The 16,738-nt window shown below is 36.7% G+C and overlaps 1 protein-coding gene across 2 annotated transcripts in view; it reads right to left on the reverse strand.

Moving 5' to 3' along the window:
* LOC150106272 (actin-binding LIM protein 2-like) overlaps positions 1-16,738 on the reverse strand; it is a 614,582-nt gene that overhangs the window by 425,996 nt on the left and 171,848 nt on the right. For both annotated transcript variants that reach the window (XM_090392297.1, XM_090392298.1), the window contains exon 5: positions 9,869-9,995. In XM_090392297.1, the coding sequence (XP_090248423.1) occupies positions 9,869-9,995 (127 nt within the window). The remainder of the gene's footprint in view (positions 1-9,868; positions 9,996-16,738) is intronic.

Raw genomic sequence — 16,738 nt, forward strand, 5'->3', positions numbered from 1 at the left:
ACCACATTTATGAAAGAGGATATTCAATGAACTTAAGAATTCCAGCTTCATAAGCATCAGGTAAAAAAAGCTAAGGCACTCGAATTTAAAAATTACAGACCAATATGCCTAATAAGTCAATTGTGAATTATAATAGAAACAAAACTGAAAACAAAAAATGAAATAAATGAATTATAATAATAATTATTATTATTACTGCATCCACCATGGAGTCGGCAGACTCACTGTGGGAGGTTCATTCAACTGATAACATATTTATCATACAGAATCTTAAAATCCTTAATACTCCTTGCATTAACAACATATTCTGGTAATGTATTCCATTCATTGACAATTCATCATCATCATCAAATTCCTAATATGGACCCTCAAAGGGTGTGTACAGGATATGATAGTACTACATAAAAAAACTTACATCACCACTAAATTCCTATCTACATCCATTCTACATCCTAACTATAATTTTCCTCCAAATCAATCTGTTACCTGTAAAGACTCCACCATTATCATATCTTATATTTCTGTCTTCTAAGGCACTTTTTTTACCATATCAATCAACCTATATCTTGGACTTAGTCTGGGTCTTTTTCCTGCCAACTTGGCAGAAAACAGTTGTCTTGCTAATCTTTCCTCTCACATTTAGGATGTTAGGTCACTATTTAAGTGACCTAATATCTGAGATTAACTCTGCTAACACATTCCTAGATGCTAACAATGTCAAGTTCCTTCCTAATATCCTTGTTTTTAATATGATATTGCCATTGATGCCATCTGTTCACACCCCTAATCTTTCTCAGGACTCTCATATCTGCGATCTCTAGTCTTTGGTAAAGTGTTTTATTTCTAACCCAGCTCTCAGATCCATAAGTTAAAATTGACTTGAACACTGTCTTGTATACAGCTAATTTAGTGTTTTGACTATTTTCTCTCTTATTAAATATAAATTTATTCAGTTGACTTCCTGCAATACCAGCTTTGTTGATTACATTGTATATTTCCATATTTAATTTACCATCTTCACTAAAAATCGTGCCTAAGTAGGTTCTCCATTCACAATGCAGTTGATATTTAAATGTTTCTGCCTATTTTCATTGTCTTTATCTTGTTATTGCTGACCTTCATACCATATCCATTACAACAGTTATTCAATTTAGTCAAAGGATCTTGCAGACTTGTACCAAATTTATTTAGAAGTATAACATCATCTGCATAAAGTAAAGAGCTGAGATTATCATCTCCAATTTTGATATCAGGTTTAATACCACTTTCCTTCATAATGTGATCCATATAGATAATGAATAACAGAAGGGATAATGTACATCCTTGTCTGACACCAGATTTAATGTTAAACCATCTTCCTGTACTTCCTTCAATTCTAACTGCTGACTAATAATTCAAATAAAGACTAATTTCTTGATATAATGTCCCACTGACAGCATATAACTGTAGTTTTGAATAGCTTCTCTCTTGGCACCTTGTCATATGCCTTTTCCAGATCTACAAAACTTAAATACAGATCTTTGTTATAATCCCATGATTTCTGAGCTGTTTGTCGTAGAGTGAAAATCTGATCCTGACAGCCTCTATTTGGCTTGAATCCAGCTTGTTCTTCACCAAGCTTTTCTTCCACAATCCTTCTCAAACATTTCTCAAGTACAATTGCGTAAATCTTACCAGGAACACTCCGTAGAGAAATATCTCTATAATTCTCACATTCAGTTTTATTTCCCTTTTTATATATGGGTACTGAGAGCTCTACTCCAATCATCCGGAATTTGTCCCTCTGTCCAGGCCTTCTGAACTATGCAGTGCAGCCACTGCAAGATTTTTATACCTTCATAATTGAGCATTTCTGGTCAAATATCGTCTACTCCAGCTGCCTTTCCACATTTCAGTCTTTTGATTGATTTTTCTACTTCAAGTATGGATATGTATCCTGATTGCATGCCAGTTGAGGATTTTTTTACCACTGTGCTATTACTGATTGTTTCATTTAGCAATTTTTCAAAGTAATTATTATTACTATTACGTGACACCGCCAAGGAGTCCAAAGACTTATCAAGGGAGGGCACACACTCTACAACTGACCAACTACAGCGAACTGCAACTATCATCATCTACACCAGTGCCATTTACTGCTCACCACCACTAGTATTTTAACAGACAATCACAAACATCTATGCCCACGGCAGGATTCAAACCTGCAGCCTTTTGACTGGAGAGCAAATACGCTAACCACTCAGCCAACCAGGCTGGTTTTATTTTTTTGCAACACTAACAATATGCTCTAAACTTCATGTTTACTGTCAACCATTACTCCAAATCTCTAATCTCATCCACTTCCTGCAATACAGCACCATCGATATAGTACACAGCCTTATATTTCTGCACTGCAAAAGGCAACACTTTGCACTTATTGATATTAAAACTACAGTCCCTCTCCTTTGTCCAAGTCAAAAGTTTATTCAAAGATTCCTGAAGGGAATTAACATCAGCAGTGCTACTTATAATTCTCCCCTGCTGTGCATCATCAGCAAACAACTAAAGATCACCAGTCAGTCCCCATGATATATCATTTACAGACAAATTAAACAAGCAGGGGCCCAAGAGCGCTGGGGCATGCCACTACTTACCCTCCTTTTTTCAGATATGGCTCCATCGTACACAATCTGCTGGTATCATTCAGAGAGCCAATCTCGGATCCATCTAACTAATACACTATATATTCCCATCCTCTGCAGCTTGTACACCAACTTATCATATGGTAATCAATCAATTGCTTTTGCAAAGTCCAAGAATATCAATGTATATGATTCTCCTTTATCTAACACACCCACAGGGTTGAAGCAGGAAGGAGTGATGACAAGGGGCCATCCCTGGAAGTTACAAAAGGAAACTGTGAGCAAGAGGGTGAGAAGTGGTTTCTTTGCATGGAGGGTAGTTGAATCGTGGAATGCATTGCCTGATAGAGTGGTGAGAGCGAGAACAGTCAATGAGTTTAAGGAGTGGTATGATAGACTTTGTGTTTCCTAGGAGGGACCTCCCACGATGAGTCTTTTGACTCCTTGGAGGCGTAAATAATAATAATAATAATAATAATAATAATAATAATAATAATAATAATAAGATGCAAGTAAATTGCTAAAACAGGGCCTATACCTCAATCCAATCCTGAATTCTATTCCTGCTCAATCTTTCCATCACCTTGACCACAACCAAAGTTATACAGACTGGTTTATAATTGAAAACTTCTGTGCTAGAACCATGCTTGTGGACTGGTACTATTTTACTTAAGAAGTCATGACTAATTCACCACTCCTTAGGAACCCTACCCACTGCACAACTTTCATTAAATAACCAGCTAAAGGGCATAGCCAACTGTGGTGCACATTCCTTAAAAATACGTGGTGATATGTCATCCATTGTCACAGCCCTATTAACATCTAATCCAACCAACAACTGATACACCTCTGATTCAGATTCCAATTTTCCTAATATTTGTCTCCCTTCTATATATTGTGCCACATCATTTACACCTGAATGCTATATGCTGATAAAGTGCTCACTCAATTCCACTATATCCTTTCAACTGATATTCTGCAGCCATAACTATCCACCAATGTCAACCTGCCATAATTATTCTTTCTCTTGCTTGCCATAGAGGAAAAATTCCCTTGAGTTAACGTTGGCCTGACCAGCCAATCTCGTCTCATATTGCACTTTTTCTTTCTTTACCATGCTCATAGCATGGTAAAGAAATCACCTTTCTAGCCTGCACTTTTATACTCTTCATGGATCACATCACCACCAACTGTCTTGTATTGCCTCTATAACATTTTCTTTTCCAGCACAGCTTGCTTGATTTCACTGTTCATGTATTCATTTTACTCCTACTCTATTTACTCGTATGCAATTATACATTGCTTTTATCAGATACTGCCTTGTGAGTTTCCATTCATTGCTAACATCTTTTCTGCTCAGCTCATCTACCCAATGTACTAATGCTAACTGACTACAGAGCTTGCTATAATTATCTGCTTTACACTATCACATGTATCCATTTTTGGCAGTAACCTTTTCTTGTTTCATCACTTCCCAAGCAAGTACCTCATGATGACTTGTGAGGTACTTGCTTGGGCAGTGTCAACAACTCATTAACAACTACATCTTGTGAAGTTATCACCAAATCCAAAACATTAAAGCCTCTATTTGCTTCAGTCACATGCTGATTAAGATATTTATCTCTCAGAAATTCAGCAAACTCAATCTCCTTGTTCCCAAATTCAAAGTGGATTTGTGAAACACAGAGGAACGATATTAGAATTAATTTAATTATCATATGATGATACAGCAGCTGTGAGTTCCCTTTACGGGAATGTATGGTACCATCTCAGTTCCCCCCAAATTTTATTCAGCTACGGAACCGGCATAGCTGATGAATCAGACCTATGGCTGGGTCAGTATTCCTGACTGAAACCCGTGTGTGTCCACAGGACCGGTTTGCCTGCTTGTGGGATGAAAACCCCCAGATAAACTGGAGGAAAAACCCTGCTGTCCACGCCCAACACCGGCTAACTTGGCTATGACTGAGGAAGATCCTTAAGCTCCTCATGTCGTCAACGGGAATCGAACCTAGGACACTCCTTCCCAAGGCATATGGTTGCGAAGCATAAAGCCGCTAAGCTAACCGTGTGGACCAACAATATTAGAATGATACTAGAAAGGAAACTGGTAATGGTGAAAAGGTGTTTATCTTTGTGTTGTAGATTATAATATAGCATTCGATAGTATTCATCATAAGAGACGCAAACAGGTATGTGCCATAATACTGATAGCCCAACATTTAATGGAACCAAAATGGGAACTTAAAACTTAACAAAGAACTGTCAGAAATCTTTCACATACAGATATGTGCTTTTTTCCCCATTCTGTTCAATCTCTATATTGAAGAGATTTTTTTTGGGGGGGGGGTATTTAAGAATTGATGGGATTAAAAATTATCAAAGAATCTTTTTGCAGATGATACTATACTGAATGCTAAGAGAGAGAGAAAGATATGCAAAAATTAATGGAACAAATAAGTACAAAAGATAAAAAATATGACTTACATTAAATTAAAACTGAAATTATAATAATCAGAGAAAAATAAACTCCAAAGTTAAGAATCATCATGAAAATGAAATAATAAAATTAGTCAAATATTTTACTTAGGACACTGTAAAGAGAAAGATGTGGAAAAGAAAAGCAACTGCAAAATCAACTTTAACAGAATGAAACCATATTGACATCAAAGGAAATAAGCGAAAACTACACCAAGAATGATTAAATGCATCTTATGGCCTATTCTTCTAAAGTAGAAATATGGACAATGAACAAAGAAGATATTAGAAGGATCAACAGTTTCACCATATGGATGTAAAAACATTAATAATAAAATATTACTTATTTAAAATTATGAATACTTTAAAATTTTAAATATTGAATTTTAATTTAATACATACATACATACATCTTCAAGTCCCACCTTTCCTAATTGGGTTGTGGGGACAACAGCTGCAAGAGGAACTTCCAATGGTCACGATCCTCTGCCACCAAGTTCAGGTGTTTTGGTGGGATTCCGAAACGTGTCCACCCAAGGTTTTGGATATAATCTATTCAGCGAGTCCTTGGCCTTCCACGTGGCCTCCCACCCTCTGGCTTGGCAAAGAGGGCCTGCTGAGGGAGCCTCTCTTGTGGCATTCTGACCAGGTGCCCGTACCAACGTAACTGTGATCCCTCAACACGGAGAAGCAGCGGTTGAGTATTGAGGGTTTCCCGAATTGCAGAGCTTCGGACTCTGTCGAGTTTTGTCAGCCCCGCAACCCCTCGAAGGAACCTCATTTCAGCCGCTTGGATTCGTGTCCGCATTCTTTCGGTCATTACCCAACTCTCATGACCATAGGTGAGGATGGGGACATAAACTGTATTGAAGACAGCCAGCTTTGCCTTCTGGCTTAACTCCCACTTCAATACTACTGAACGGCCAAGCTCCCACAATATTGAACTTGCTAAGCCAATTCGAGTATCTAACTCTACATCCCATTTTCCATCATTCATGAATATGGACCCAAGGCATTTAAACTTCTCCACCTGCCTCACTGAGACTCCACTTACATGCAGAGTGCACTGGGATGGTTGTCTTGAGACCACAAATGTTTCAGTTTTGGCCACACTGATCTTCATTCCAGTGTCTGCACAAACAGCTACAAACCTATCCAGGGTCCGCTGGAGGTCATCTGTGGAAGAGCTAAGCAGAACTAGGTCATCTGCAAAAAGCAGACGTCCAATGCTACATTTTCCAATTCTGACACACTCACTGCCTTTTCTGTGCCTATCAATCCAGTCCATAAATATTATGAAAAGGAGGGGTGACAGAACACACCCTTGACGGAGGCCAACGGAGACTGTGAAAGGTTCAGACTTTGTGCTGTTTACCCTGACCGAAAACTCTGAGCACTCATACAGGGACTTGATGGCAGCTAATAGTTGGCCATCCACTCCATACTCCTGTACTACTTGTCAAAGCTTCCCCAAGGAATCTGGTCATATGCCTTCTCCAAGTCCACAAAACATGTGTAGACATTCTTGGTATATTCCCAAGATTTCTCAAAGACTTGCTTAAAGTGAAGATTTGGTCAGTTGTGCTTCTACCAGGACGAAAGCCACATTGTTCTACCTGGAACTTTGACTCAACTATGCTCCTCCACCGTCTTTCCAAGCACCTAGCATACACTTTCCCAGGCAGGCTGAGCAGAGAGATGCCGCAATAGTTACTACAATCCTTCTGGTCTCCCTTCTTGAAGACTGGAATTATTATGCCTGTCTGCCATTGCTTTGGTGCTCGCCCAGATATCCAAGCAGCCTTACACACTCAAGTCAGCCAGAGAACGCCGTCTCGATTTAAGGCTTTTAGCATTTCTGGCTGAATTTCATTATCGCTAGCAGCCTTGCACAATTTTAGCGATTTTATTGCTAAATGGACCTCTTCTGCTATGAGACTAGTCATTGCCCCAATCTGCACCTCTCAGATGTCCACAACTGCTGGGCCACCCAGGTTAAGAAAGCTCTCAAAGTATTCCTTCCATCTGTGGAGGATATCCTTCTCGATTGTTAAAAGTGCACCATCAGAGGCCTTAATTGCCCTTGCTATGCACGATTTCCCTCCCTCGAAGGCGGATGGTCTGCCAGAATACTTTGTTTGCATTTGCATAGGATGAGTCTAATCTTTCTCCAAAGGATTCCCAAGTCTTCTGCTTTGCTGTCTCTGCCTCAGCATACCACAAACGCATCTCAGGTGACCTGACCCTAAGCCATGTTAGGTAGGACTCCTTTTTTACCCGGACAGTTTTTTGGACTTCTTGGTTCCATCAAGGTTTCCTTTTCTCACTGCCCATTGCCACGCTGAGCTGCTTTCTGCCACAGCATGAGAGTGCAGAGGCAGTGACAGCTGTTCTAAACAGCTTCCACTTCTCCTCAACATCTGCAGTATGCTTGGGAATCTCTTTGAACCTGGAGGAAATGTCATCTGCAAAATTCTTCCTCACAGCCTCATTTTCCAATGTCTCCCATTTCACGCGGTATAGCTGCTTAGGCCTACCAGCATTGATGATAGCATCTGGTTTCTGAAGCCGTAGAGTGCAAACAACAAGGTGGTGGTCAGTTGACAGTTCTGCCCCTCTTCTCACACAAACGTCCAACACTGAAGAAAATAGGCCTGCTGAGACTATAAAGAAGATAATCAGAGATCTTTGTTCTAGTGTATCCCTGTACCAGGTATACTTATGGACTTCTCGGTGCTGGAGGAAGGTATTCATTATGGACAAGCTGTTAGTCCAATAATTTCAGCCCATTCGCATTAAGGTCAGGGACTGATTCCATGTCTGCCACCCTGTCAAAAGCAGCATCCACTTCCTCTAGGAAGGCAGAGTATTCTGACTCCAGATTAGGTGCACAGGATTGCACCACAGCCAAATCATGGTTTTTCATCTGAAGCCTTAACACACACCCATCCCCCCCCCCAATGGGATCCACTCAGCAACACAGTCTGACAGCTGGGGGCTTGTGAGTATCCCCACACCCGCCTGAGCAGACATTGTCAGGCTCACACCAGAGTAGTAGAGCTTCCACCTCTTATCCAGGTCGACAGTTCCAGAGCCTCTCCTCTTGGTCGAAGAAAGCCTGACTGAGTCTAGCCAGTAGTGCTTGGCTTCCTCGACCAGTTCCAACTCCTTCCCTGTCAGAGAGAAGATGTTCCAGTTTCCTAAAGCCATAGTCTGGTGCCATTGTCATTGCCATTTCAGTGCTTTTGCAGAACCATTTCTTTGCGCTGCCCCTAAACACCTCCCCAAACGGGTAGCGGGCCCATTGATGGAGTTTCCTCTAGCAGAGTGCTGAGGAGTGGTGTCTAATGGAGACTGTAACATATTTTTCAAATGGGTCCCTCTGCCTAAAACCTGAACGCATCCCTTGGTAACCCACGCAACGGACGATGTGGTATGAACATTTTTTGATGGCCTGATCATGTTACAGTGTTTGATAATGTCCTGTTAGCACAAGACGAAATGACACAGCAAAATAGGAAAGATTCCCCTCGAATACTCTAATATCATTCGGGGGAAGGAGGAAGAAGAGAAGAAAGAAAGAAGCAAGGGAGGAAGAGGAGGGACCAGTCTACAGATAATATAACAGATGCATATTACATGAAGTAAGGCATGGTCCAGCATCAGGTACCTTGGGTTTGCCAGGCCCGTACTCACTAAAGTGAGCCCCTGAGGCAATTTTAATTTAATTTTAATTTTAATTTAATTAAATTTAAAATTATGAATATTTTTAGAAATTGTTTATGTTAGTACATTATTAGTTTTGGTTTCATAATACATATTGTTGGCACTTGCGATGTGCCCATTATTGATGTTATTTTGTCAAAAATGAAATGTGAAGCATAAAAATTTTTTTTTGTAAATACACTTGGAAATAGAAATAATCGTTATAGAGAAAATCTCATAACAAATGAAGATTGATAATAATTAATTAATAAATAATCCCTGTCTTCTTAAAATGGAGATACAGAAGAGCAGTGAAGATCTCGTGAGTACAAAAGAAGAGGAATGATGACAGCAATATGGATGTAATATAAAGAACATATATGCTGGCCTGGTTGGCCGAGTGGTAAGCATATCCGCTCTCCAGCCAAAAGGCTGCAGGTTCGAATCCCGCCGTGGACATGGATGTTTGTCATTGTCTGTGAAAATATTAGTAGTGGTGGCGGGTGGTAGGCATTAGGTGTAGTTGGTGGATTTCAGTGGTGGAGACAGAGAGTTATGGAGTAGGTGCCCTCCCTCGATGAGTATTGGGACTCCGTGGAGGTGTAATGTAATAATAATAATAATACGGAAAAGAAAAATAGTATGCATGGGCCATACTGTGAGACACATCTTCAATACAATTTATTAGAGGGTAGAATAGATGGAAAACAAAAACATAATATCAACACAGGATATCATGATAGGAGAGTACAGAAATTCATGATATCAACATCCTTCATGGAGATGATACATGATGGATGAATGGCTGGAACTGTTAAGAAATTGCATGTTGTATAGAATTTAATTTTTACATACATTAATACATAAAGAAGCCATATAATCTAATGCTGCTGCTGCTTCTTTAGGAAATAGTAAATAACAGAAACTTTAGTTTTCTGCAGTTAACTATGCTTGTTTTATATAATTATAATACAATTTATCTCATTAAATATCCACTTTCTAAGTTTTGTTTTTAGCTAAATTAAGTAGGTTACTAAATGTTTTTGATTAAATACATAACTTACTTGCCCATATATTCTCCATGCAATACAGCACCACAAGTAATACATTTAAAACACCAAATGTGCCACTGTTTGTCTAAAGCAATAAGAGCTTGGCCTTCCTTTAGTTCTTCTTTACATCCTCCACATTCTGCAAAAGATAAATCCATATCTATTTAAGATACAAAAAAAAAGTTAAATTACTGTACAATATGAAGTAGTGTTTATGAGAAAAGAATGAAGACACAGTGCATAATTTGTTTATTACTATTATTATTTCTTTAACCTCCATGGAGTCAAAAGACTCATTCTGGAAAGCCCACTCAACCAGCAACATGTTTATCATAATGAACTTTGAAGTTAATTACACTCCTCTATGACTTCTAGCAAGGAAATCCACTCAACAACAACTCTCCACATAAAAAATCTACTCCTGACTCCCTTCTTCACCACATCTCTTTATACAACTTCCAGGATAGCCTCTCGTTCTTCCCATCTTAACTTTTTATAATTCATTCTATGAAAACTAGGCAACTAAATTTGAGCACCATGTGTGGTTGGACCAATGCCTAATATAGAGGCATACATGTCAGTGTACTTTTCATTGTAGCAGCAATATAATGTGCAGTCTTTGCTGCACTTACAATGTGCCCTCAGAACTTGATGATCACTCTCACCAATAGGTGGAAGTGTTAACACCTCATTCACAACCACATCCTGTGAGGATATCGCCAAATTCAACACCAATAAACTTCATTTTGCTTCCATCGCATGCTGCTTTAGATAGTTATCCTGCAGAAACACAACGAATTCACTCTCCTTGTTACCATATCCTATATTTTCTTTCCAATCCTCATTCCTATAATTAAAATCTCCCATTAGGATTATCTTCCTTTTGTTTGTCCAATTAATCTGCCTAAACATTACACAATCAATGCTCTCCACATTTCGTGGCATATAACAACATGCAATTAGATACACTATTCTACTGATCTCAATTCTGATATGGCACAAAGAAATAATTAAGCAGCAAGTTTAATCATTCCAATATTAAACCTACCGTTTAATTACTTCTCTTTATACTGAATGCATTCCATTAAATTTTAGCATAAGTGTAAACTAGCCTAAACATGCATTTATTCATTCAGACATATCAAAGACATGCATATCATGCACAATACATATATTGCATGAACAGACTATTGAAATGAAAATGATCAATGTTGAATACCTATAAATAATTGGTATTTATAAAAAATTGGAAAAATTAAAAAAATTGGGAAAATTATGGAAGAGAGAAATAATTCAGTTCATTATCTTTAAACACACACATATATATATATATAAATGCATATATATATATAAATGCATATATATATATATAAATGTAGAAAGTATTTTTACCTTGGGTATAAATATGTTAAAGATACCAAGCAATTTTAAACCTGGTTTAAAACCAGGTTTAAAATTGCTTGGTATCTTTAACATATATATATATATATATATATATATATATATGCATTTATTTAATTTTTTAATAAAAGTAAGAACAATATAAAGAGAAATCTGTTTTAGGAAAAACAATTCTTCAAAAAGTTCATTTATTTATACCATTCTTAATTTTATCAAAAATTTCTATAGATATGTCTTTAAAGTTTAGTGCCTAAATTTACCTCTCTCTCTCTCTCTCTCTCTCTCTCTCTCCCTCACATATCCACTGTGCATTCTAGGTATTATTATTATTATTTTATTTTCAACTTAAAAAATATATACAGTATATAATATTAGTGAAGGTAGCCCAGTGGTTTGCTGCAATACTGAGAAGGACACTGACCAGCAGAGACAGAAGAGGTATGATAAAATTGTATAAAGCACTGATCAGACCACGCCTGGACTATTGTGCTAAGATTTGTTCCCCAGGATTTGAAAGGGGATAAATTAACATTGGAAAGAGTAAAGAGGCAGATAACAAAATGATATCGGTCTATACAATGTTAGTTATGAAAACAGACTGAGAGAATGTGGACTGCAAAATTTCATAGTTAAAAGAAGGAGAGGTGATATGACTAAGACATCTAAATTGTTTAGCAGTAGTCACAGGCACTTGGGAAAGAGTGAGGACAAGGGGACATTCCTGAAAGTTGCAAAAAGAAGTCATGAGCAAGAGAGTGAGGACTGGTTTCTTTGCATGGAGGGTGGCTGAACCATGGAATGCATTACCTGATAAGGTGGTGAGAACACAAACAGTGAATAAGTTTAAGGAGTGGTAAGATAGATTCTTTGTTGTCTAGGTGTGCCTCCCATAATGAGTCTTGTGACTCCATGGAGGTCCTGAATAATAATGACATTGTGGTTATTGATATGTATCTAACAGGATCTATTGCATGGGCATCTTTATAAAATCTGAGGACTGACAGCAGAAGACTCACACTAATCATCATTCAATACTTATCATAGCTTTCCTTAAATTCATTCACTGATAAATCACTCAAAACTATCTCCAGCAGCACAGTCATTCACTTCATATCAAAAAATCTAGTCTTAATGGCCCTTCCCTTTTAACCACAATCTTATTCGACCTGCAAGGAAGACTCCTAATTCTATACCATGCACTGAAAAATGTCTTCTATATTTATTCCATAAAAGCCATTTAGTAACTTGTGTTTCAATCATATTCCCTATTTTTATGCCCATCAACAAAAGTTTCTAGTGCAGTGGTCTGCAACCTATCCATGTAGGGAGCATTCCATAGATCAGTTACTATCTTGGTCACTAAATCCTCCTCTCCTTTTACTCAAGAAATTAAAGTTCAAAACCTGTGCATTATAGTCAAGATGTAGTCATAGCAAAGCTTTATAAAAAGGGAGATAATAACTGCCTTATCACTACCTGTATATTTTTATGCATTCAAATTCCCAAATCCCTAACCTAAATCACTAAAACCTAAATTATGATCTTTTACAGTGAACTGTAAAAGATCATAATTTTTTTCATCCCAAAGTGCACAATCTTAAAATCTGCCACAGTGAATGGCGATTATTATCCTTTGTCCACTCTTACATCACTTGTATTAATTATTGCTCCCCCTCACCAATTTAACATTATTAGCAAACAACTAAATATTCCGATTCAATTCATTCCAACATCACTAACATATAAATTAACCAACACAGCTCAAGTACAGAGTCCTAGAACACATTGGTCACCTATCCCACCCCTTCCTTCATTCTACTCACTATATGCTATTCTTTAATGTCACACTTCATATTGATCCATATTTGCTTCAATTTATATAATAGGATCCTGTACAAAGATTACTACAGAAACACCTTTCCTTTACTACACAAAGCTATTCCATATATCCAAGGCACATCCAAAAAATTAACAAAAATCTTACAAAAATACAACCTTTCAACCACCTATAGACCATATAAAAAATTAGCATATCTTAGCCACTCCACCAAAGACCAACCACAGTCTTTAGATCTGCCAAGTCCCTTGCAACTGTAGACTATCCTACTATGGCCAAACAGACAAGGTAGCGAACATCAGAATTGCTGAACATAAAGACTATATCACTAGAGCCACTCAGGCCATGCTGACCATACTTTAGACATCCACCATAGAATACACTGGAAACAAGCCACTCTATCCCATCACAGCAAATATAAATACCAGACTTTTCCTTGAATCTGCTTCTGCCTTATAAAACTGTCCTAACCTCAACAAATCTGGTTGCATGAAATTTTCTTCGATCTGAGAAACTCTCATCCTCCACACTTCAGCCCAACAACCAAGAACACCCAATTTAGCCCACTTTTTAGGACTTTAGGCCTACTCTCATTTGACACGCTTCATCTTCATTACTTTGTATAGTGGCAGCATATATGTACCTTGTTTTTTATTCCCTAATGATGGAAATTTAACTTTGCTGAAATATTGGAAGTATTAATAAAATTTATTTTAGTTAATATAGTGGTATACATTGTAATTTCCTTTTAAAAAAATACAGTTACTCTTTGCAAAGTATTTCACTCTTAGAGTATCATATTTCTAAATCCTAGCCTTAATTAATTTTTTCAAAACCTAAATCGCTGTCATAAGACAGTGATCAATCTATACTTCTACTTTCTACCTTAAGAGCTTCCCTTATGTAAAACAATTATCTTGCTCTCTTTCATTTAAGGCTGCTTGTACTGAAACTTAAATTAAACAGAACTGTCAGAGGACTGCTGATATTCGGGCACTTTATCATAACACAAAAGCCACATCCTAGAAACCTCCAGTTCATCTACCTTAATTCTTAATCATCAATCTCTGTTACTAATTGCTACATTTTCTCTACCTGAATGATACATCCTCCAAAATGAGGGTGAAAAAGTTTACTCAGAAACTGACTATTTCTTCCACTTCTGTCATCTGTTATTATCTGTATTCATTAAAGTTATCCTTTCATAACCATGTCTCCTTAAACTTGCCACACAGGAAACAATTAAGTTAGGATTTTATTTGGCATACTCAGTTAACTTTCTGTCATGATTACATTTTGTCTTCCTTACCATTTGATTACATCTTGTCTGTGCTTTGTACTACTCATGAGCTTGCTGATTGCTTTTATATTTCCTCTAGTTTTGTTCCAGTTCCTAGGTATGCCCTTTCCAATGGTGTCTTCTCCAATTTATTTATATCTTTAAAGAGATTGTTTTTTTATACAATGTGTTAAGTAGATTTACAAGATTTCAATCCAAATGATGAATTACTTCTGTGTTCTTCGAAGTTTTTCCACTTGGTTATATTATAAATTAAAGATAACAAGAAATATATACTTGGTTTATGACTAAACAAACACACATAATAACTGCAGTAATAAAATTTAATACATAAATATTTCATCCTAAGTATCTTAGGACATCGTCAGTACAGTTAATTCAAACAATACTAGGAATAACATACAATCAGGGTGCATGATTACAATGGAATCCCAATATGTGTGCAGTAGCATGTTATAGAATTAAATTAAAATATATCTGTAGGGAAAAAAAAAAACAGATTACATTAAAATAAGATAACATATATAAAAATTATTTTACACAATTTTGTATGACAATTTCCCATACTTTAGGAATAGCAAGAACATCATTACAGTTTAGATTTGGTCTGTGAAGTATAGCTTCAGCACTTTCTTTATATAAACGTTCATGTTTATATAAAGATCTATGTAGAAATTTGGTCTTTTCCCAATGGATCCAATGGTTTGGGTTTTCAACTCTGTGTTGTGCAAGGCCAGATTTCTGTGGTTTGATAAGACGGATATGGTCTTGATGTTCCAAAATGCATTTATCAACAGATCTACCGGTCTGTCCATAGCAAAACAATTTACAGGAGCATGGAACCTCATACACACCAGGTAGCATCAGAGGTGAGAGTTTGCCTTTAGGAGAAGGTAACAAGTTATAGACCATATAGTTTAGATTTGGTCTGTGAAGTAGGTATTCAGCACTTTCTTCATATAAACGTTCATGTTTATATAAAGATCTATGTAGAGGTTTGGTCTACATATAACACAAACCATAGGATCCATTGGGAAAAGACCCAACTTCTACATACATCTTTATATAAACATGAACGTTTATATAAAGAAAGTGCTGAAGCCCTACTTCACAGACCAAATCTAAACTGTAATGACATTCTTGTTATTCCTAAAGTATGGGAAATTGTCATACAAAATTGTGTAAAATAATTTTTATATATGTTATCTTATTTTAATGAAATCTGTTGTTTTTTTTTCCCCTCCAGATATATTTTAATTCTATAACACACTACTGCATGCATATTGGAATTCCATTGTAATCATGCGCCCTAAATGTATGTTATTCCTAGTATTGTTTGAATTAACTATACTAACGATATCCTAAGATACTTAGGATGAAATATTTACTTATTAAAACTTATTACTGTGGTTATTGAGTGTGTTTGTTTAGTCATTTAGTCATGAATTCTCCACAGGTTTCATTGTACAATATACTTGGTTTATTATAGTATTTATTAAGTATAGTTTCTGGGAAATTCCCATGCTACTCCTCTTAAATATTATTAATATAATTAACGGCTATTTTAGCCTGTTTTTGTTTAAGAGTGTCCCTTATATTTAATACATTGGCTAACATAACTCAAAAAAGGGTATATATATATTTTTAGGGCATTATGGGCGAGTATAGAAGGCAATTATGGCAGAATAAAAAATGTGGAAAAATTTTGTACATACCTTGTTTTTGGTTTAAAGATGCCTTCTAAATCCAAGCTCTTGTTGAAAGGTTGTATGTAAACGGGGGGGGGGAGAGAACATGGGGATGTGCCAGTGTCTCAATCAAGCACATCCCCATGTTCTCTTCCCCCCCCCCCCCCGTTTACATACAACCTTTCAACAAGAGCTTGGATTTAGAAGGCATCTTTAAACCAAAAACAAGGTATGTACAAAATTTTTCCCCATTTTTTATTCTGCCATAACTGCCTTCTATACTCGCCCATAATGCCCTAAAATATATATATATATACCCCATTTTGAGTTATGTTGGCCAATGTATTAAATATAAGGGACACTCCTAAACAAAAACAGGCTAAAATAGCCGTTAATTATATTTATAGTATTTATATTTATAGTTAATTTATAGTAAATTTATTAACTATATAATTTATAGTGAATTTATTAATTATATCATTTATAGTTAATTTATAGTATAACCAAGTGAAAAAACTTCCAACAACTATCTCTAATCCAGAGTATTTTAATAATAATAAGGTGTAACACCTTTTGGCTACTCATATAAGAAATTATGACTTCGGCATTACTTCAAACTTAGCATCACCTCTGGGTCTGGCTCCCACTGACGAGAT

The sequence above is a fragment of the Typopeltis vanoorti genome, chromosome 5 (assembly GCF_054136105.1).
Source record: "Typopeltis vanoorti isolate ZY-2024b chromosome 5, IOZ_Tvanoo_1.0, whole genome shotgun sequence".
In the NCBI taxonomy this organism is placed as follows: Eukaryota; Metazoa; Arthropoda; class Arachnida; order Uropygi; family Thelyphonidae; genus Typopeltis; species Typopeltis vanoorti.